General features: G+C 58.3%; 9 protein-coding genes and 2 non-coding genes across 11 annotated transcripts; 6 read left to right on the top strand and 5 right to left on the bottom strand.

Moving 5' to 3' along the window:
- Positions 1-363: 363 nt before the first annotated feature.
- Positions 364-1,165, top strand: B0H18DRAFT_1117837 (uncharacterized protein; the record flags this gene model as incomplete). The annotated part of the gene is made up of 4 exons (XM_048033659.1): positions 364-657; positions 720-773; positions 826-907; positions 972-1,165. The coding sequence occupies 4 exons, from the start codon at positions 364-366 to the stop codon at positions 1,163-1,165; spliced, it is 624 nt and encodes a 207-aa protein (XP_047894871.1).
- A 246-nt stretch (positions 1,166-1,411) lies between these two features.
- Positions 1,412-2,739, bottom strand: B0H18DRAFT_1084397 (uncharacterized protein; the record flags this gene model as incomplete). The annotated part of the gene is made up of 2 exons (XM_048031784.1): positions 1,412-2,557; positions 2,734-2,739. 2 exons carry the CDS (start codon positions 2,737-2,739, stop codon positions 1,412-1,414), a joined length of 1,152 nt encoding a protein of 383 aa, XP_047894870.1.
- Positions 2,740-2,804: 65 nt separating this feature from the next.
- On the top strand, positions 2,805-6,189 carry B0H18DRAFT_999860 (DNase I-like protein). The gene is made up of 9 exons (XM_048045594.1): positions 2,805-3,361; positions 3,546-4,074; positions 4,134-4,261; positions 4,315-4,440; positions 4,496-4,773; positions 4,834-4,935; positions 4,989-5,202; positions 5,255-5,600; positions 5,653-6,189. Exons 1-9 carry the CDS (start codon positions 3,206-3,208, stop codon positions 5,724-5,726), a joined length of 1,953 nt encoding a protein of 650 aa, XP_047894869.1. The 5' UTR covers positions 2,805-3,205; the 3' UTR covers positions 5,727-6,189.
- Positions 6,190-6,462: 273 nt separating this feature from the next.
- Positions 6,463-7,995, bottom strand: B0H18DRAFT_999854 (autophagy protein Apg17-domain-containing protein; the record flags this gene model as incomplete). The annotated part of the gene is made up of 7 exons (XM_048045593.1): positions 6,463-6,835; positions 6,888-7,051; positions 7,102-7,294; positions 7,343-7,423; positions 7,522-7,607; positions 7,661-7,901; positions 7,954-7,995. The coding sequence occupies 7 exons, from the start codon at positions 7,990-7,992 to the stop codon at positions 6,776-6,778; spliced, it is 864 nt and encodes a 287-aa protein (XP_047894868.1). The 3' UTR covers positions 6,463-6,775.
- Positions 6,534-6,614, top strand: B0H18DRAFT_t78. The gene has a single exon. It is a non-coding gene; the product is annotated as a tRNA-Val (tRNA).
- A 750-nt stretch (positions 7,996-8,745) lies between the features above and the next one.
- Positions 8,746-10,204, top strand: B0H18DRAFT_1117833 (actin family; the record flags this gene model as incomplete). Its single annotated transcript, XM_048033658.1, has 5 exons — positions 8,746-8,757; positions 9,175-9,200; positions 9,251-9,536; positions 9,605-10,069; positions 10,121-10,204. 5 exons carry the CDS (start codon positions 8,746-8,748, stop codon positions 10,202-10,204), a joined length of 873 nt encoding a protein of 290 aa, XP_047894867.1.
- Positions 8,828-8,920, bottom strand: B0H18DRAFT_t75. Its single transcript has one exon. It is a non-coding gene; the product is annotated as a tRNA-Val (tRNA).
- A 667-nt stretch (positions 10,205-10,871) lies between the features above and the next one.
- On the bottom strand, positions 10,872-13,329 carry B0H18DRAFT_1084394 (uncharacterized protein; the record flags this gene model as incomplete). Its single annotated transcript, XM_048031783.1, is given in 12 exon segments — positions 10,872-11,018; positions 11,080-11,505; positions 11,569-11,607; positions 11,637-11,772; positions 11,827-11,923; positions 11,978-12,009; positions 12,062-12,399; positions 12,489-12,586; positions 12,646-12,730; positions 12,784-12,935; positions 12,955-12,997; positions 13,042-13,329. The coding sequence occupies 12 exon segments, from the start codon at positions 13,327-13,329 to the stop codon at positions 10,872-10,874; spliced, it is 1,881 nt and encodes a 626-aa protein (XP_047894866.1).
- A 275-nt stretch (positions 13,330-13,604) lies between these two features.
- On the bottom strand, positions 13,605-16,447 carry B0H18DRAFT_999834 (acyl-CoA dehydrogenase). Its single transcript, XM_048045592.1, is given in 18 exon segments — positions 13,605-13,874; positions 13,929-13,968; positions 14,029-14,149; positions 14,206-14,237; positions 14,293-14,431; positions 14,489-14,565; positions 14,628-14,645; positions 14,665-14,723; positions 14,834-14,862; positions 14,981-15,096; positions 15,158-15,214; positions 15,297-15,429; positions 15,502-15,539; positions 15,587-15,652; positions 15,807-15,916; positions 15,978-16,068; positions 16,123-16,143; positions 16,203-16,447. 18 exon segments carry the CDS (start codon positions 16,248-16,250, stop codon positions 13,804-13,806), a joined length of 1,266 nt encoding a protein of 421 aa, XP_047894865.1. The 5' UTR covers positions 16,251-16,447; the 3' UTR covers positions 13,605-13,803.
- A 76-nt stretch (positions 16,448-16,523) lies between these two features.
- On the top strand, positions 16,524-17,107 carry B0H18DRAFT_999830 (uncharacterized protein). The gene is made up of 2 exons (XM_048045591.1): positions 16,524-16,858; positions 16,879-17,107. Exons 1-2 carry the CDS (start codon positions 16,805-16,807, stop codon positions 17,035-17,037), a joined length of 213 nt encoding a protein of 70 aa, XP_047894864.1. The 5' UTR covers positions 16,524-16,804; the 3' UTR covers positions 17,038-17,107.
- Positions 17,108-17,684: 577 nt separating this feature from the next.
- Positions 17,685-18,557, top strand: B0H18DRAFT_953879 (uncharacterized protein; the record flags this gene model as incomplete). Its single annotated transcript, XM_048042225.1, has 4 exons — positions 17,685-17,718; positions 17,878-18,035; positions 18,093-18,392; positions 18,468-18,557. The coding sequence occupies 4 exons, from the start codon at positions 17,685-17,687 to the stop codon at positions 18,555-18,557; spliced, it is 582 nt and encodes a 193-aa protein (XP_047894863.1).
- Positions 18,558-19,736: the final 1,179 nt, after the last annotated feature.

The raw sequence follows: 19,736 nt of genomic DNA, 5'->3' as shown, positions 1-19,736 counted from the left end.
AGACAGCGATCGATGCATGGACGTTAGATTAAACAGAAGAGGCAGATATTGGCGCGGGGGAGTCCGATCGTATTTGAGGGTTCGAGGAGGCACCAATAGTATACGTACTGGCAGCGGGTGCGTATAGGCGATCAGGCTATGCTCCGCGTCCGACCACCCCGGAATCCCAACACGAACACATCCTCCCCCCGAGGCCAACAGCGTATCTCAGTCTCGGCCGCCCCCCTTCGCATCTGCCAGCTTCAGCTTCTCTATCGCCCAGGCCTTGCCCACCCAAACGCTTAAATGCGCCCAATGTTCTCGCAACAGTCGCAGAGGTTCCCCTCTGGATCAGCCCGCTGCATACCCCTGCACGCGACCAAGATGGCGGTCACCACGATCTCAGGCTTTTCGGGCCCGCCCACCGCCAGCCAGACCTTCGGTACGTTGCGCCTCCCCGACCCCAACGCGCGCGTCCGCCGCCGCCGGCGCAGATCGCGCTCCCCGACCCCGCAGCGCGTGCCCGACTCGGATACACGCACGCTCAGGCCGAAGGAGAACGGCACGGTGCGCGTGACGGGCTACGACGCGTACGCGACGACCGCGATCAGGACCGCGACCGCGACCGCGGCGGGCGAGGACGTCCTCGCGCTCCCGTGGGCGGGCGGCGACTCTGTGGTGCGTCCCGGATGCAAGGGCTATGCCGTTAGGGGGGAGTTAACGACAGGCTTCACACGTAGATATCGCTCATGAAACGGATAGAGGACCTGCTCTGCATCCCACTCATGTACTGGGTGAGTCCCCGCGCGCTCCTCGCCCGACGCAAAGTAAGACGGCATCCCGCAGCGACTCGCGTGCGACGGCGAGGTGCTCGACCCCACCGCGTCGACGATCACGCACCCGCACTTCCTCAACGGCCCGATCGTAGGTGAGCGCGACGCCTCCTCCCCACACGGCCTGTGATCTGAGAGATCCCGGTCCGTGCCTTGCAGACCTCGTCCTTGTGCCTCTCGGTGCGTTGGAACAGTTCGCGGACGATCACAAGCCCGCGACGACGCCGCGGCTAGCTTCGCAAGCCCCCGAGGTGGCGGCGAGTTCGATGAACATCGCGGAAGCGCGCGGTGCGCAGGACGGCTGGTCCTCGCTAACGCTGACGGAGGCTCCTCGCGATGGAGGCCACCGGTAGAGTGCCATCGTTCTTGTCATCTGCCTGCCTCCTTGCTCGGCCTTTCTCCATTCTCCTCTCACCTGTACTTCCTGGACTTGTACTTGCCGTGGACCTCTACTCGTGTTATGTATCAATATACTATTCCCTCCGAGTCTGTGCTTTCCATGAGTTCGTCATCGACACGACTGTAGTCCGGCATTTAGCGCTTAGCAATGGTCGCTCGAAGCACCTTGTCAAGTATCGTATAAGCAGCGCGGTGGGACGTTACCACCTCCACCACGTCTTCTTCCCATCTGCAGGCTTCTCCACACCGCCAAATAACGGAAACGCAGGGATCCCGACTCCCCTCCCGTCCCTCCTCTGCCTCTCCTCCCACTCCTCATCGTCCAGATACCGATCCACCGCCCGGACCTCCAGACCGCTCCCCTCTCCCCCGCCCTCGATCGGCGAGCTGGGATGCCGCTTCCGCAGCTTCTCGGCTGCCGACGCGACCGCGCTCGCCTTCTTCATCTCGTCCTCCCGGAACGCGTCCGAGTCGTCGATGTCCGCGACGGCGACGTACGCCCGCGCGACGCGGTAGTCCGCCTCCTTCGTGAACGTGCGGAACCGGCTCTCTGCGCGTTCACGCGCGCGCCGCGCCTCGTCCGCTGTGCTTGGCCCGTTCACCGCCCTCACGCCGACCTTCCCTGCTAAGAGCGCCTCGGGTGTGTTGGGCGGGAGGTCGAGGAAGGCGCGGGTGTGGAGGAGGTGCGGGGTGGTGCGGAGGGTGGAGGGCGGGAGGTGGTTGAGTCGGCAGAGGAGGCGGCCGTCGACGTGAAAGCGGAGGGCGATACCGACGAGGGTGTCGGTGGGCTGGATGTAGTAGCGCTGTGGGCCTGAGGATGGAGAAGGACTGTCGCCATTTGGCTGTGGGGAATTCGCTTCGGAGTTGGATGGCCCTGCCTCCGAATCCTTCGTCGCGAATGCATAGGACGGGGATTTCGAGGGCATTGAAGGTGCGGAAGGGAGAGGGGAGACGACGTCGGTGTAGGCTGGGGGAGGCGTTGCAGGCGAGGGAGAGTCGGATGCCGTACTCACGTTGTCCCCTACCCTGTCTTCATCTTCCACCTCGTCATCATCGTCTCCCAGCACGAATACATCCTCATCCCGCACACCCCCATCTACGTTTACCTTCATGCTCGCACCCTTCCCACCACCGCTTGCCTCCTGAAACGTCCGAGTCCTCGAACCCGCACTGACGGCGCCGACTCCGCCCAGACAGTGCAAGCACGGATTGTACCGCACGAGCCGCGGGTTCGCGCGCACGCATGCGGGGCAGATCGGCCTATGACAGCAGTCAGTGACGAATATCTCGTCGCCGGACGATAAAGGCTTGAAGTTCGGGGAGGAGGGCGAGGTGAGAGCGAAGGACTTGCGCGGGGGTAGGGAAGAGGAACAGGCGAGGCAGAGGGAGACGGCAGCGTCGAGTGGGCTGCGGGGTGAGTTCATGACTGGTGCCTGCAGAGAGAGAGAAGAGAGGTGAAAGAGGAGGCGGAAGGCGGAGAGTGGGTGGAGACCGTTGCCGCTGCCACTGCGTAAGAGCGCACCGGCATTGCAGTGGTCGGGCACGTGCGCTGCTCCGACCTGGTTCCGTCCCGAGAAACTCGGAGTCAGTCGTCGACTCCTTGACCTCGACGACGACCTCAGCCTACTAGAGGTCACTACATCACATTAATTGCTTGCACGCTCAGCACTTCTATTGTCGTCTGGTATTGTGCGGACATTGGTTAGAGCCACCTAGCCTGACGTGGTACTAGCGAGCCTGCGACTTTCCGTATCAAGCACGTTCTGGTGGTCGTGTTGTAGCCGCTCGGGCTTGCAGCGCGGTTGCCACCGCCTTTGGCAGACAATACACCCTTCTTCTCCTCAGACAACATGCGCCGTTGAGCGCAGTCAGACATCGAAACGTGCCCCTCCCTCTTTCCTCATACCGTGGTAACGACGTCTGTGGTTTCGTCTCCCGTGCATTGACGAGGAACTTCGCGGCCACTTGAACGCGCATACGGTGTACCGCTCAGCATGCTCTCAGCCAGAGTACTCTGTTCAGCTCTTTCTCTCGCAGGCGCACCCATCGCTACGTGGGCAATCAGCGTCACTGAGATCCAAGGCAACTCATTCCGGTCGCCTTACGAGGGCCAAACCGTCAACGATGTGTATGGCATCCTGACCGCAAAGGTACGTCTTCTGTAGTGTTTCGGCTCCGCTCGAGACCTAGCTTTTGCGTGAGCGGCAGGAGATGACAACAGGTGAGCAGGGCTGCTTGCTCTCTGTGTCGTCTGTTGCCATTCAGCGCTCCTACGTCGCTTCCGGAGCCCCCTACATCGAGATTGAGTATCAATCCTAGCCTTGTCATGCTTAGGACAAATACGGCGGGTGGATCTCCGACGTGCCCTCCTCCGACCCGCGCGAGTCTAACGGCATACGCATCTACGGCCCGCACGCCCTTCGCGGCGTCTCCGTCGGCGACGACATCTCCCTCACGGGGCGGGTCGCGGAGTACCGCGCCGCGAACAACCCGAACGACCTCTCGCTCACCGAGCTCGACCTCATCCGCGACATCATCGTCTTCTCGCACGACAACCACGTCGCGCCCGTGCTCCTCGGCGAGGATCGCACGCCGCCTAAGGGTCAGCCCTCCGCGTACGACGACGGCCCGGACGGGTGGCTGTCCGTACCGAACAATGTTACGCGGCTCGAGGAGGAGAACGAGGTGTTGCGCCCGGATTTGTATGGCCTGGACTTTTGGGAGAGCTTGGAGGGACAGCTGGTCACGGTGCCGTCGCCTGTCGCGGCCAACTTCCCGGACTGGTTCGGTGCTGTGTGGGTATATGGGGCTTGGCCGGTGGCAGGGCTAAACTCGAGAGGCGGGTTGACTGTCCACTTTCCCGGTAAGGTTGCTGTGCTGTGCGGGCCTACAAGCGATTGTGCTCAATGTGTTACGGTGCAGAGTCGGGAGGAGCACCCGACGCACACTCCGGGGCTATCCTCATTGGCCGTCCTCTGGATGATACCAAGCTGCCGCGCGCATATATGGGTATGGAGATGAGCGATATCACAGGCGTCGTGACATATCAGGTAGGCGCGGACAACGGAGTTCTTGTAGACGTGTTGCTCACCTGTGTGTGTAGTTTGGCAACTACTACGTCTTGCCTCTGACCGCGCCCGACATCGTCTCAACGCCCGATGAGTGGCCATCACCGACCACTCTCCTGTCAGGGTCGAGCCCGTGCTCCCTCACTATCGGCGACTACAATGTCCGTCCTCCACCATCTCCATGAGGAACCACTAACCCTCCCCTCCCCTTCCCAGGTAGAGAACATGGGCCCGCGCTCCTGGCACCTCCCCACCATCGCCGACCACATTGTCAGCTACCTCAACGCGCCCGACATCGTCTTCCTGCAAGAGATCCAGGACGACTCGGGCACGAAGAACGACGGGACGGTGTCCGCGGACAAGACGCTCAGCAGGCTCACCGCGGCGATCGCGCGGGTGAGCTTGTACGAGGCGCAGTACGAGTATGCGTACGTCGCCCCGGAAGATAATATGGATGGCGGGCAGCCGGGTGGGAATATCAGAGTGGCGTACTTGTGAGTGGGCACCTTGGTGGGGTTGGTGTAGAGGATGGTGTTGATACTGTGATGCTGTAGGTGGCGTCCTGCGAAGGTATCTCTGGTATCTGGTTCGCCTGCTGGGAACGCAACAGAGGCGACAGAGCCTGTTCTGGACGAGCAAGGGAAGGTAACTCTGAGGTGCGGCAACACAATCTATTGCTTGCATTTCACGCTCTGACACTCTCCCCAAGCTTCAACCCGGGACGTATCGATCCCATCAACACAGCATGGGAGGAGGCGCGCAAGCCTGTTGCGGCAGCGTGGCAGACGAATAATGGAGAGCGGTTCTACACCGTGAACGTCCACTACAGCTCGAAACGTGACAGTTCGTCCGCGCAGGGCGATGCGCGGCCGCCTGTAAACGGCAAGAGCGAGCAGCGCACAGCGCAAGTGAACGTCACCGCAGTAAGCCTCCCGTCATCCGATAATGTGTCACTCTCTCAGTTCATTACCTCAGACCTTCATCTCGTCGCTCCTGGACCTCGACCCCACCGCACACATCATCGTCGGTGGGGACATGAATGAGTTCCTGCAGACGCGGAGCGTCTTTGCGCCCTTTGTTGGGCTGCTCACGGACATGAACGAGGTCGCAGGGGTTCCGCCGTCGGAGCGGTACACGTACGTGTACGAGCAGCACGCGCAGGAGATCGACCATATCCTCGTGTCGGACGCGGTCAAGGCGAAGGGCGGGGCCGTGGAACATGTGCATATCAATACGTGGGCGACGAGCAAGGGCGCGCAGACGAGCGATCATGATCCGACTGTGGCGAAGGTGTGGGTGTGCGCGAGCGAGGATAGGGAAGGTGCGCGACTCTATGTCCGATTATCTGTAGGCGGAACTGACGCATGATACAGTAGGCTCTGCGCATGATAGTGATTCTGACCAGGGTATCGTGCAAGCTCCTTGGAACCAGATCATTGTGCTATAAGCGCGCCCTGCGACCAACGATCCAGTTTGTCATTATGACTGTCCCATGATGAGACAGCAGTTTACAGTATAGGATTTCGCTATGGTACAGGGTGGTCAATGCAAGTGGGGCGCGTCCTAGATGTACCGGAAGATGTTGGCTTTCTATTGTAAATGAATGTACTATCAGTATCCTGTGTACCTAGGTGTGTTTCATGAATTGTACATACCACATTGCGCCGGTATCCACCTTCCACTTGACCGCCTTCAAATTCTGAATTAGCCAGCGAGCCTTGACGCTCCTTCCATTTATCCATCAGCGCAGCATCCTGCTCGGCTACGGTCATTTTGTGAGGCTTGGGTCCGGGTTGCTCGGGTTTATGTGCTTCGTCCACTAGTTCTGCACTGCTCGCTTGTGATGCTTGTGCAGCGTCGTTTTGAGCGGCATCCTCTGCAGCTATCTGCGTGTCGTGCTGCCTGATATTCTGGTGGGTTTGATTGAGAATATGTGTGATATAACGACCCCAGAGCTCACTTGCTTCGGGCTTTCCTTATTGACGTTGACGTCATAAGAGACTGTTCGGCGTGTCGACAAGCCAGTGAGGCGGGAACAAGCCGCCCTTTGCATATGATGTTCTGTGGCACGTAGCAAAAGTAAAGACATCTAGCTCAGCGGTCGTGGTAGAGGATGTCAAAGTCGAGTGCTCATGGTGAATGCGGTTGCGGTCGAAATACTTATGTTGACTCCAAACATACGCCCCGGTGACGTTCTCTTCAGTGGATGCAGGTGGCGCCGGAGCCTGGAATGACACGGGGAACACGCATGCAGGGGTCGGTGGCGTAGTTGGTTATCGCATCTGTCTAACATCGCGTTCACAGAAGGTCCTCAGTTCGAACCTGGGCCGACTCATTTTGCTGCCTATTGGCTAGAAGTTTTGGATCGAAGGAGCGCTCTCCTTTACTGAATACGGTTACCGGCAGGCACTTGCTTCAGGTCTCAGCTAGTTTCAGGTCTCCATGCACATGCACACAGCGGCTCGTGTCGACATGCGGGAAGAAGTGCACTCCGTACTAGAGTGACTGACTACCGACGAGACCACCGCCTTCCACTCTCTGTAATCTCGACCTGGCCTGATCGGACGACGTCAACGACGGAGCAACATAAGCACAAGATTCAACTAACCTTGTCGAGCAGATCGCCCTCCATCTCAGGCAGGACCTCGACCTCCTCGTCATCCCGCGGGATGACCGTCCAGTGGGTCGGTGCGTTCTGCACGTACAGACATACGTCGTCCGGAAGGTATTGGCCATGCTCTGCCTTGAACTCCTCGCGCAGCTGAATCTCCTCTGTGACGACTGCTGAGTACAGCGACAATATCGAGACAGATAGCACTGACCTTCAGCCATGGTATTGAGCTGAGAGATCACGCTCATGATCAGCCGCTCTGCATCCTCGCGGTACCGGTGACGACGCGCGAGCTCGAGGAGGAGCATGTTGTAGGAGTACTCGTAGGACGTGTAGCGGTGGTGGAGGTCCTCGATCGTGACCAGGTGCTCGTGCAGCAAGCTGAGATGTTCTGTGCTCTCGGTCTGCACCATATCAGTATGGGATGTGGTGAGGGGAGATGGGACACTGACCTCGACTGTTTCTTGCTGCTCGAGCATGTCTGACATGATACCACCAAGCTCGTCTAGGTCATCTATGGTACGTCGCAGTGTCTCAATGTGTGTTCAGCAGCGCGTTTAGTGGACAGTAATTGCTCACTAGAACATACTCTAAAAGTCAGCACGCAACCTTAGGACGAACCAATGGTCACGGCGTACTGAGTTTCCTCCATGGCCTTCATGTTCTGCTCCAACTCGGAAAGGATAGCAGGCAGCTCTTCCGTATCTCTGTTCATATCTGAGCTGCCCGGTGAGGGTGTTGTTGCGCTAATGTTGCCACAGTTCACGTACCCCGTATGTCATCTTCGCTGAACTCCTCGCCCGCCTCATGCTCTTGCATTATAGCAGCCATTTGGTCGTAGTGTGCAGCAAGGCTCTCGAGATGCGCTGCCATCTTGCCCTTCGCGTCCTCCTGTGCAGTAAATATCCTATCGAATGATGGCAGGGGTGCCTCCACGGGCATATCGTCCTCAATGGCTGCTATGGACGCCATAAGGTACTTTGGGTGATCGGATGTCCGAGAAAACAGCGTCTGTTGGGAGCGATAGGATCCCTCGCCTATGAGCAGCAGAGGATTCACCTACGTCCAGTGCAGTGCGGTCACTCTCGACACTGTCCAGCATATCCTCTATCGCACGTTCGTCCACAAAGTCTCGCAATGTCTTCCAGCCGCTCCGTCCTTCTGCACTCCATTGAACGCGGCTTCGCGTAGCGCGAGACGTTCCTGAGTGTATCTGTCGGACTGGTGCCGGGTCGCGGGTCTCCAGACAGCCCTCCGCCATCCTTCTCCTCGTCTGAGTCCTGAGGTAGGCCGAATGGCGAGACGTCGGACGAGGGTGGTATGGAAGTCAGGCGGACAACCTGGTTGCCCAGAGTTCAAGAATGGAGTCGAGCGCGTCCGTGCGTTGACTGCGCAAAGTATCCCATTCCTAGGCGAATGACAAATATACTTATTATCGCGCACCGTACGAGTTGACACACCTGTGCTCGTTCTCTAGCTGCGACCGCTTCTGTCTATGATCCTTGCTACATGTGCAGCCATCTTACATCATACTGAGTCTGGGTAGCATGTCGACCAAGGTCCACCGCTGGGTGCTCACCTTCAGCTGCTCGACGACCGCGTTCTTGATCCATTGTACCTTCGCGTCCAGGCTCATGACGTCCACAGCAGTCTGAGCTGATGTCGAGGAGAGAACGCTGGCCCGAGAACACAGTGCTTCACCATGCTGTAGTGCTTTCTTAGATGCAGAACGAGTGAGACCAGGTGGGGCTGGCGGTAGGTGCCGCGCTGGGCACTTCAGTAGGCTCCATTTCAAGAGCAACGGGTCTCGCGCGAAAAGTGAGCCAAACGCAACAGAACGCGTTCAACAACCAGAATGTCTAGTACGGTGATGTATCAGCCTGAGGGTCGATGGATTCAGCGGTGGCGGATTGGATGCTCAGAAGATCAGCAAAACATGAGTCGGCCCAGGTTCGAACTGAGGACCTTCTGTGGACACGTCCCATACTGGAATGTTAGACAGATGCGATAACCAACTACGCCACCGACCCATGGCAATTTTATATATATGATGTTGCACCCGATAGGCTGGTCGTAGTGATCTGACGCTGTCGGTCTCCGCCACCTGCACTGTGCAGTCGTAGCGCAGGGCTGCGCGGTCCCGTTATACTCTTCCACTCTCCCAGTATACTCAGCGCCATGTCTCTGTTAGCTCCCATCATCTGTGACAACGGAACTGGGTACTCGAAAGTCGGGTAGGTAGACATAGATCTGCCCTGGCTAGTGCTCACATTCGCGTCTCCAGGTTCGCGGCAACTCTGATCCCTCCTTGTGAGTTGCACGTCCAGCTACGTCGATGTGTTTTCTCAACTCTGTGACAGTGTGTTTCCTACCGCAATCGCGACAAGAGGGCCTGTACAGCAGCCGTCACGGTCAGGTCCAGCAGTTCCACCACGACCAGGTAACCTCGCGTCCAAGCGCGGAGTAGAGGACCTCGACTTCTTCATCGGCGACGAGGCACTCGCAAACGCGCAGACGCCAGGTTATGGCGTGTACTATCCCATTCGTCATGGCCAGATCGAGAACTGGGATCACATGGAGCGGTACTGGGAGCAGACGATCTTCAAGTATCTCCGGGCTGAGCCTGAGGACCACTACTTCTTACTGGTCAGTAGACCTCGCTTTCCGTCCTATGCATGGCAATACTGACGGCTCGCCTCAACGCCAACACGTAGACCGAACCCCCACTCAATGCACCTGAGAATCGTGAACAGACTGCCGAGATATTCTTCGAGTCTTTCAACATCAAGGGCCTTTACATCGCCGTGCAGGCCGTGCTCGCGCTCGCGGCCTCCTGGACGTCCAGCCGCGTCAACGAGCGCACGCTCACCGGCACAGTCATCGACTCCGGCGATGGTGTCACGCACGTCATCCCCTGCGCGGAGGGCTACGTTATCGGCAGCGCGATCAAGCACATCCCCATTGCCGGCCGCGACATCACGCAGTTCGTGCTGAATCTGATGCGCGAGCGCGGCGAGATGGCTACGGTCCCGCCGGAGGACCAGATGAAGGTCGCCGGGAAAGTGAAGGAGAACTTCAGCTATGTGTGCCAGGACATCGTCAGGGAGTTCAGGAAGTTCGACGAGGAGCCGTATAAGTACTTTGAGCGGTTTGACGGCGAACATACTGTCACCGGCAGAGTAAGTGCGATCTCCTTGTGCTTGCGTCCCACTTAATTCCCGTGCTCTCAGAAATACTCGGTGGACGTTGGCTACGAGCGTTTCCTCGCACCCGAGATCTTCTTCAACCCTGAAATCAACTCTCCGACTTCCTGACCCCGCTGCCTGAGATCGTCGACAGCGTCGTCCAGCAGTCGCCATCGACGTCCGGCGTGGTCTCTACAAGGTATGCTCACACGACTGATCCAAACGAGCATTGAGCTCAAGCTTGTCAGAACATTGTGCTCTCCGGAGGGTCACGATGTTCCAGCACTTCGGTCAGCGTCTCAAGCGAGATATCAAGCAAATAGTCGATCGCAGACTGGATGCAGCGTGCTTGCTAGCGGCAGCCACGTCAAGGTAGGCTTTCATACGTTGTCTGCTCGCACACCGCTAGCTCACGAGTCTCCAGTCGTCTGGCGTAGAGGTGGACGTCATCTCCACAAACGCCAACGGTACGCGGTCTGGTTCGGTGGGTCCTTGCTCGCATCTCTGGTAGGTCAAGCGCTTCCATCTAGTCTGTGCGTGCATGTTGACTGATCGGCGACAGCCCGAGTTCTACAATTTCTGCACACGAAAGCGCAATACGACGAGGTCGGCCCGAGCATCTGCAGGCGATACCAAATCTTCGGGAGCGCGACATAGAGGGGAACCTTGGCGGGAAGCAGAGGCGGGGGAAGTACTGTATTAATACTGTATGGATGGGCAATGCAAACCAAACATCAGGACCTCTGATTCAGACATGGCTAACGATACATATGCGGGCTGAACTGTTTGCGACTGCCTAGCTTGAACAGCTGCATTGGTATCCGAGGTAGTTCATGTCGCCGAGGCTGCAGAACCTGCGTTCTTCCTTGGCCTCGGCGTCCAACGTTGAGTCGTCGTCGTCGTGATCTTCGGCGCCCCAAGGCTCGAACGGGTTGCACGCCATCTACGCGCAGCCACGGGGTCAGCGAAGTGCGAGAGCTGAATACCGCAGAGTGGGACCTCACCTGCAGCACCTTCGCCAGCAGCCTCTTGCCGCTGTCCACATCCCGCTCCACGTTCTTGATGACCTCCTCAAGCACCCACTGCCTCAGCACGAACCTCGGGTTCGCGGCCCTCATCTCCCGCCTCCTCTCCCCGTCCGCCTCCCCGCCCCACTCGCCCCGCTCGCTCTCGATCCGCGCCGCGTACTTCCCCAGCCACGCGCGCCAGTCCTCGACGGCCTTGGCCATGTCGAGGTTGTGCGGCGTGCCGCAGAGGGCGAGGAGGCGGTCGACGAGGAGGTTGCGCGCGGCGTCGCCCGCGGACGGGCGGAACGCGCCGAGCGCGCGGAACGTCCCGTGGAAGTCGAGCTTGTGCTCGGAGAGGATGTCGAGGAGGGGCCGGCTGAGCTCTGCCTCGTCGGCGGGGTCGTGTCGGCGCAGGCCGAGGCGCTGCGGGCGGGGTCGTGGGGTCGGTCGGCGAGGGCGAGGATGAGAGGTAAAGGGGACGCGCACCTTGTGTATCAGCCTGCCGTATTCTTGTGCGCACGCTTCCTGGGCGACGCCTCCATCTCGTCCTTGACGAGTTCCGTGCCCTTCTTGCGCCACTCGTCGATCTTGGCTTCGTTGGCCCAGTTCGGGGAGACGGCGTGCCCGAGCTCGGCTTCCGCGCCGATTAGAGGAGCGAGTGCGGTCACCAGGGAGCGGAGGGCGAATACACTAGTGGAGAGTTAGTGCGCAAACGTATTACTGAGGTGTGGAGGAGCAGCTTACATCGCGTTGGGCTGCCACTTGTAGCCGTATCGGCCCTCGCCGTCGTCGTGATTGCAGATGTGCCATGCGTCGAATACGTCCATGAACGCGTAAGGGCCTGGGCAGACACTCCGTTTATGATCGCTGCGAAAGTTCGCGCATGCAGACTCACCGTAGTCAATCGTTAGTCCTAGGATGGACACGCTACCATATCGTGTCAGTGAGCGGACGCAGCGTCATTAGGACGCGAACGCACTTGTCGGTATTAATCACTCCATGCATGAACCCATATGCCTGCCATCCCGCAACCATCTTCCCATTCCTCCTCGCGCTCTCCAGCACCAACTTCTCTCCCCACTTACTATCCTCCCCCTCCCCTCCCCACCGCACCCCCTCCAGCTTCAATACCCTCTTCCCCACCCACTCCCCCAACAGCCTCAGCGCCTCCCAGTTTGGGTCCTGCTGCGACACCCCGATCCCCGACTGCGGCGGGCTCAGCGCCTCGAACGAGCCGATCCTGATGAACGACGGCGCGAGCCGCGCGAGGACGCACGCGGTCTCGCGGCGCTCGCGCTGCACGGGGAGCGCGGGGAGCTGGACGAGCGACAGGCGCGCGTCGTCGGGATCCCGAGCGCGTGCATCGCTTCGGAGCAGAGGAACTCGCGGATGGAGGAGCGCAGGACGGCGAGGCCGTCGGCGAAGCGCGAGAAGGGCGTCCGTCCTGCGCCTTTGAGCTGCACCTCGTAGGGCGTGTCTGGGTCGGACGGGTGCGGGGTGGACACTTCAAGGCGGACCGAGGGTTCAGTCGCGTTTGCAGCCGGTAGGATTGAGTGGACTCACGGATGGAGATGGCTCGGCCGTCACCCAACTGGCCTGCGAACGTGCCAAACTGGTGCCCGCTATATCTCAGAGACCACGGCACCCACTGTGCGTCCGCTTCGCCTTCCAGGTTCATAGAGTAGCCTGTCCGCTCAACACATCAATGAGTTCTTGGCGCGCCGCGACTGCCTCCTCAGATGCAGGCTCCGGTTTACCATCGTCACCATAAGCGTTGGACAGCGATGGTGTCCCCAGCGTGCTGAAAGCGTCTCCGACATCAAGACGCGGCAGGCAATCCTTGAGCGCGGACTCTGCCAACGCGACCAGCACCGCGGTTCGTCCTCTTCTCGGCATAATACTTCTTCAGCACACCCTGCGTCGCCGACGGCGCGGATGGCCGCTCGTTCAATGCCTCACGTTGAGCAGCCATTGCTCGACGTAGGCGACCTTGTCGACCACGGGACTTCCGTCCTCCGGCGGCTCGATGCGGAACGGGAACTGCAGCGGGGAGGGGGTGACGTACGAGAAGTGCGCGTCGTTCGCGAGCAGGTGAGACCGCCGCTGGACGCTAGGGCCCTCCCTGAGCACCTTGCGAAACTCGGTGGGCGACGGGGTCTCCGGATCCGGTGTGAGGTTCCGGGTGAGGATATGGCTCGGAGGGGGCAGCGGCAGCGCAGAGATCGGAACGGTCTTTGGGCTGGCCATCGTGTTGGACGGGTGTGATGTGATGTACCGGATGTGCTGTGTGAGGACGGACGAACGCATATATAGAGCCCAGGGGCGATGGCCGCAGCTCATGTGTGCTCTCGTAGCTCCTGCGTAACCCACGGTGAGAGCCACCTGACTTGACGAGGGCATACAGTCAGCATCGCCGGGTCGGGGACTGACGAATCCCAATGACGAGGCGAGACTCGCGTTTGCGAGCGCGGCGGCCAAGCGCAAGAACAGTCGTACGAGCGAACGAGATCCAGCACAGCGCAAGATTACGATCCATGCAGATCCGCGACTGCCGGCGGCACATGGGTCGACGAAATTACGATTGAAAGCCACAAAACAGTACAACACCAGGCAAATAACATGTACATGTATGGGGTATTGCAGTGTACAACAGCCTCCAAGTTGCCGGGCGAGAGATCTAGCTGCGCGAAACCCTTTGAGATGAGTGACCCGCCGGACGCTCTACAGCCGTGCGTCCTTGGGCATGTTCCGCATCGCCTGTCTAACTCCGAGATCGGCAAGGACGTCCTCGGCTGCGGACCTGTCAGCATGCACTCTTTCACAATTACAGCGACAGAAAGCCTCACCTCCGCCCAACAGCGCGTCGAAAGGTACCGTCCGGTGATACTAAGTAGAAAGCAACCTGTCACAGCCCGTCGACGTGTGCGCGAGGAGTCCGGAACGTACATGTTCAATATGACGGCCCATGCCGGTCTGCGTGATCCCTCGCCCGCCAAAGATCTGTACGGCGTCCGTCGCCGTCTCCTGTGCGGACCTCGTGCTGGTCATCTTCAAGAACGCGATGGGCCTGCATTCCTCATGTCAAAACACTGGAAGAGACGTGGAAAAGTGGATGCCACGCACCCTGCAAGCTTGTTCGCCTGTTCCCTATATGACTGTGCGCGGGTCAGCCACGCCATCCGTAAAACACACGCAGGGGGGCGAGCATACCATGTTGCACATCTGGTACGTGATGTTCTCCAGCCAGTTCTGCAGGCTCTCCGTCCGCGCGATCATCGCCGCCAGCTTGGAGCGCACGACGGCCAGCGAGTTGAGCGGCTTCCCGAAGGCTTTCCGCTGGTTCGCCCACCTGGCGGGTGGAGTCATTCACTTGTTCCACCGCGTAACTACGCATCGATGCACTTACTTCATACATTCCTCTACAATGGACCGCTGCCCGCGAGTAGACGTGCAGCACATCACCCACCGTTCATGTTGAAGTTGCTACGAGAGCGTGTCAACGACACATACCCCCCACGCACCGGAATCGCCTACCTGAGCATGACGAAGATGCCTCCGCCCTCCTCACCGAGGTGTTTTCACGGGGACTTTGACGTTGTCGAAGATGACATACGCAGTGCCCGCGGTGGGAGAGTAGACGTCTTGATCGGCTTGGTCTCGACGCCTTCGCTGCGTCTACGAGAATGACGGTAATCCATCCTGCAGCAGTGCGCTGGTCAGGTCGCTCAGAGGTGCTGTTCTGTTCACAGACGAACCTCTGTCTTGCATCCGACGGTGAAACTGGCGACACGCGGCTTAGCTAGACTGACATTGAGACGGATCTTCACTCACTAGTCCGCGAACCTGTCATACGTGATAAGTCAACGCCCGATGTATATAAGTGCATGGGTTTCCTTACATCCCGTTCGTGATCCACTTCTTCGTGCCAGTGATGATCCAGTGCTTCCCATCCTCCGTCTTCGTCGCAGTAGTCTGCAGCCCAAACACGTCGCTCCCCGCAAACGCCTCCGAGATCTACCCACCACCCTCACAATCAACCACCCACCTCACCCGAGTCACAAACCGCACCACTCACCGCCAAACATATAAACTTCTTCCCGCCCAGCACCTCCGGCAGCACCTTCGCCTTCAGCTCGGGCGCGCCGAAGTTGAGCACGGGCGGGAGGCCGATGACCATGCCGCGTTGATGCCGTCGCCGTAGCCGCGCGCGCCACAGCGCGTGAGCTCCTGCGAGATGATGAGCTCGTGAAGTAGTCGAACTCTTCCGGCTTGACGAGCCCGCCCATGAGCGTGCGCCCTTGGAGGTGCTTCCCGGGCCCCATGCGCATTGCGTGGAGCTCGATCTCGCTGGTGGTAAGGGTGAGTAGGGAGATGGGCGAAGGAGAGGGCAGGCGAGAGGGCTCACGCCATTTTGTCAACGACGGATTGGGAGGGCGCTTGCCGTCCAGCTCGCGTGCCTATGTCCATGTGAGATGCGTTTATGACGATCAGCAACGGTGCTTACCTGCGCATCGGGGTAGACGATCTCATCCATGAATACCCGGATTGCCTGCTGGAATTGCCGATGATTCTGCGCATTTCAGCGATATCAGCGTCATCGCTACAGAGCATTCCGGTCAGAAACACGCACGTCGCTAAAGTAGGGCTGTGGTAGCCCTCCACCAGCCACGTCGGCTCAGCATACGGCACTGCACTGATGGCGCCGTTATTGATCGTAGGAAGACCCTTGGCTCCTCTCCCTGTACGACGCCAACCTGCAACCGCTTATACTGTGGTCGCTCAAGTACCTCGTAGCGGTGCAAGCTGAAGAACACTTCCGTCGCATCTTGGCCGGCTGGACGCGTGAGGTGTTCCGTCAGTGCAAATTCACGCCTGGCGGGAAGCGATAGACGTACGAACACCCTCCTCCATGAGGACGGATGAACCTCCAGGATGAAGATTTCGGAACCGTGTCAGGTCGTAGACCTTGGAGTCGATCACGACCCACTGCGGGTTCCTTCAGTCCGTGTCGATGTCCGACAGCGATGTTCGGTGACTCACGAGGTCTCCTTCTTTGTTGTGCTATAGAGAGGGTAAAATAAGAACGGTGTGTGATTGTACTCGTATAGTTCTGAACGTACCTGCGCGACCTCTTCGCGAGAGATTGTACGAAGCTCCTTGGATGCCATGTCGCCCTCCTCGGAGATGTCTTGAAAGTGTGGTTGGTCTGGGGGTCTCTACCTACGTTTCTTCGTAGCAGTTATTGATATATACCTATGCACAACACGCCACGACGCCCAATGCGTAGCACTGCAGTTCAACGAGAGGAGCAGAGGCAAAGGAGGTGAGTAGCGGCTCCCCAACGGCTCATAAAGATGATCGGTGCACACGCCTTTAATAAGCGCCGGGCGCGCGAGCTTGTGATTTCCCCACATCGCGTCGCACATGATTCACACCGATCGTGACCATTCTCGTCCATGACCGCCACCGTCGAATCGAGCACCGACCGTTTCCACACGTTCAACGTTGCCCAGAGGATGAAGACGACGGAGACTCGAGCGGGGAGGAGAACAAGGGTCAGGACGAGGGAGAAGCGGAGAATGACGAAGACTAGGCAATAGCCAGTGCACGGCGACGTACCGTCCCCACCAGTGTGGCACCCCATCCTGGATCCACCAAACACTATCGACACGGGCAATGCCGGCTTACGCCTCTAGGGAAGGACGCTTGAGAGCCGGCGAGTATGGACAGTATGCCTTTCTCTTCTGTTCCTTTCCTTCTACTTATTACCATGTGCGTTACGTCTCGACAGTTCAGACCATGCCACTACTAAATACCGTCTTGATTGCCTGTCCATTACTGACACACCTGACGTACAGACTATCATATTACCCTCCGAGTCGAACGGAATGCAGGTCTGGGTGGCGCATTTCAAACGCTTACAATCGGAGGAACGGTCCGTCGCGTCCTACATAGCACTTTGCTTGCTTGTTGCGGTTACAGTAATACATGATGAGCTCATCATCATCATCAAAACGTCCAACAATGCAACGTTCAACTGCCGATGTGTACTGCACGGTCCTGCTCGGGATATCCGAGTCGATACATATAGCCTCAATGCATTGATCCCAGTCGATGGGGAGGCATAGACGTTACATGTGAGTACCTCTGAGTCTACTTCACATAGGCACTAGTGCTCACTGTTGCCAGGACACAGTGACAGGAGAGTTACCCGGGTTCAAGTTTGCATGCCGACAACACATTCGACCTTGATTAATGCTTGTTCATGCATCACGGGAACATCGGCAAGTAGAGCCTAAGGAGTGATTCCGAGCACTCCAAATATACACGCGTGATCAGAGGAATGGAAACACGAAGCGTGGACGCCGTTGGTAATGCGACCGCACGGTGGATCGTACCTCCAGTGGCCTATAAAACCGGCGCACCATGAGCAGCAAGTCGAGCCTGGCTGGTCCTCCCCCTCCTATTGCATTCGTCTTCTTTTCTCTTCCCTTCTCTTTACTTTGTCTTCTTTATCCCCATTTTGGGGTTCTTTCGCATCTTTGACAATCTTTACATGCGACTCCTTCTTTCCTGTTGATCGCTTTGTGCGTTACTACAGCATGGGCTGTACCTGCACCTGTCTTCCGGGGCACGGTAAGCATGGAATAGACTGGCCAGGAAATTGGTTCATGTACTGACTGTCTGCATGAATAGTCCTCTGAGCTCTCAGTCCGCGACCTTTGGCCGCGTGCGCCACGTATGTTCTGCTCGGTCATGCCTAAGCATCACCGCATGACAATTTGACCCCTGTAGATGTCATTGATCTGACTCTCAATGGCAAGAAGTACAAGATTGCGAAGAACCCAGTGCAAGGCATACATGGCGTCGTCTATCGAGTCATCGGAGGCAGATATGACGGCGGGTACGCCAAGACGAAGATCAGTGAGCAAGAGATCCGTGCGACTGCCGCCGTACGTCTCCTACGTTATCTCTCGCCTCGCTTGTGCACGATTGACACGTCTACTTAGGTCGGCGCTCTGTGGAAAGTCGGTCGCGACGAACACCGCGAGAAGTGGATCATCGTGAAGCCATCGCCGGGCAAATACCTCAAGCTGACGTCCGCGTACAGGCATGTGCGACACAACCCGGAGCAATGTTGGGCGCTGCTGGAACACGCCGTCGAAGCCGCGACGAACGCAATCCTAGACAGTTACCACCGCACTCACTGGCTTCACGAGGACCCAATTTTGGCGAATCTCTTCTTCAACGACCAGGTCTCCCAAGCATATCTTATCGACTGGGGCTGCGCGTCGCAGCCGTCTAGCGTGGTGAGTACAGCTTTCCGCACACATAGCTACGAGTTGACTGACAGATTCTGCCGCGACGTTATGGTACGCGTACAGCGCCGTGAAGATGTCAAAGCACTGGTGGCATACGAGGTGATGCGCCCCCATGTTTGTGGCCCGCGGCCTGCGTCGATGTGTCCGCCCTAACACGCCCGCCCTCGAACAAATGTCTGGTGCAATGAGATCGGAGTGGAGGACATGGGTGAATACGACGAGAATTCAGGCGACGGCAACACAAGCCAACGGGTAGAAAGATGTCCATTGACTGGAATCGTCTCCCCTTCCGCGCCCCGCTGAATTGATGGCTACGCTCTCTACCTCTTCGAGGATACTGGACTGCACCATCTCCCCAAGACCCCCATTCAGCACGCGCAATCGTTCGTTGGCCATCTGCAATGCTTTGAGGTGATGCTGCTCCTCCGCTCTGTTAGCCTCGTCAAGCGGGTCGCTATACATCCCTACTCGTTGGGTGGGCGGCTGCGTCGTCTCCCTCACCACCGCTGGCTCAGAGATGTGGATAGCATCGTACGTGGCACGAGCTTCTTGACTGGCCTCGGCAGTGTGGACGGGCCCCACATCGCGGCGCGGGACACCGTTCGCCGAGGATTAGCCGCTTAAACTGCGATATACAGGACATGTCTCGTGCTGCAGCATCCGGAATGTTCAGTCAGTTGAGCGAACAACAGCTGCATGCGAGACGCACTCACCCCACGGCGCATCCATTCACGCAAGTATAGGTACCAAGTATCAATGTCTAATAAGCATCATTGTCCATCCATTCTATTTGTTGCAGGTGGCGATGGTAAGTATACTCACGACTCGATGGCTCGCAGGATACAATATTGAGTGATCGCAACTCACTAACGATGATGACGTCCAAGATTACTGGAAGTTGAACGTTGAACTCTGGAGGCTGGAGGCTGGAGCTCGCTCTCGAGAGATGTCGTCAGCCGCGCGCCGTTGTGAATTTCTAATAGCCACAGCGTGTGGCGCGACGGTAAGTATATAGGCTACCGGGCATTGAATATTGAGGCTGGATCTCCAGGTTGCCTCCGACTCGTTGAGGGTCATTGCAGTAGTCTTAAATGGAGGTGCTTTCACGGTCTGGCCTTTCACAGCAGAAATAGTACCCGGATAGTACTCTTCCGCCGCCACTGCCGAGCTAATGCGGCACGACGCTTTGAGGACGAATTCGACGGCGCACTTACCCAATTAGGCAGTACAGCTCGTCCAACACCGACTGCGCTAGCGACGAGCCTAGAGCAACATGTCCCACACGGTCCTGCGCCGGCATCGGCGCGGTCACTCTCCGACGATGAGGCCCGC

Source organism: Fomitopsis serialis (assembly GCF_022376445.1).
Source record: "Fomitopsis serialis strain Sig1Antser10 chromosome Unknown B0H18scaffold_23, whole genome shotgun sequence".
Classification (NCBI taxonomy): domain Eukaryota; kingdom Fungi; phylum Basidiomycota; class Agaricomycetes; order Polyporales; family Fomitopsidaceae; genus Fomitopsis; species Fomitopsis serialis.
Note: the sequence above shows the minus strand (reverse complement) of the source record. Positions and strands in the feature narration are given on the sequence as shown.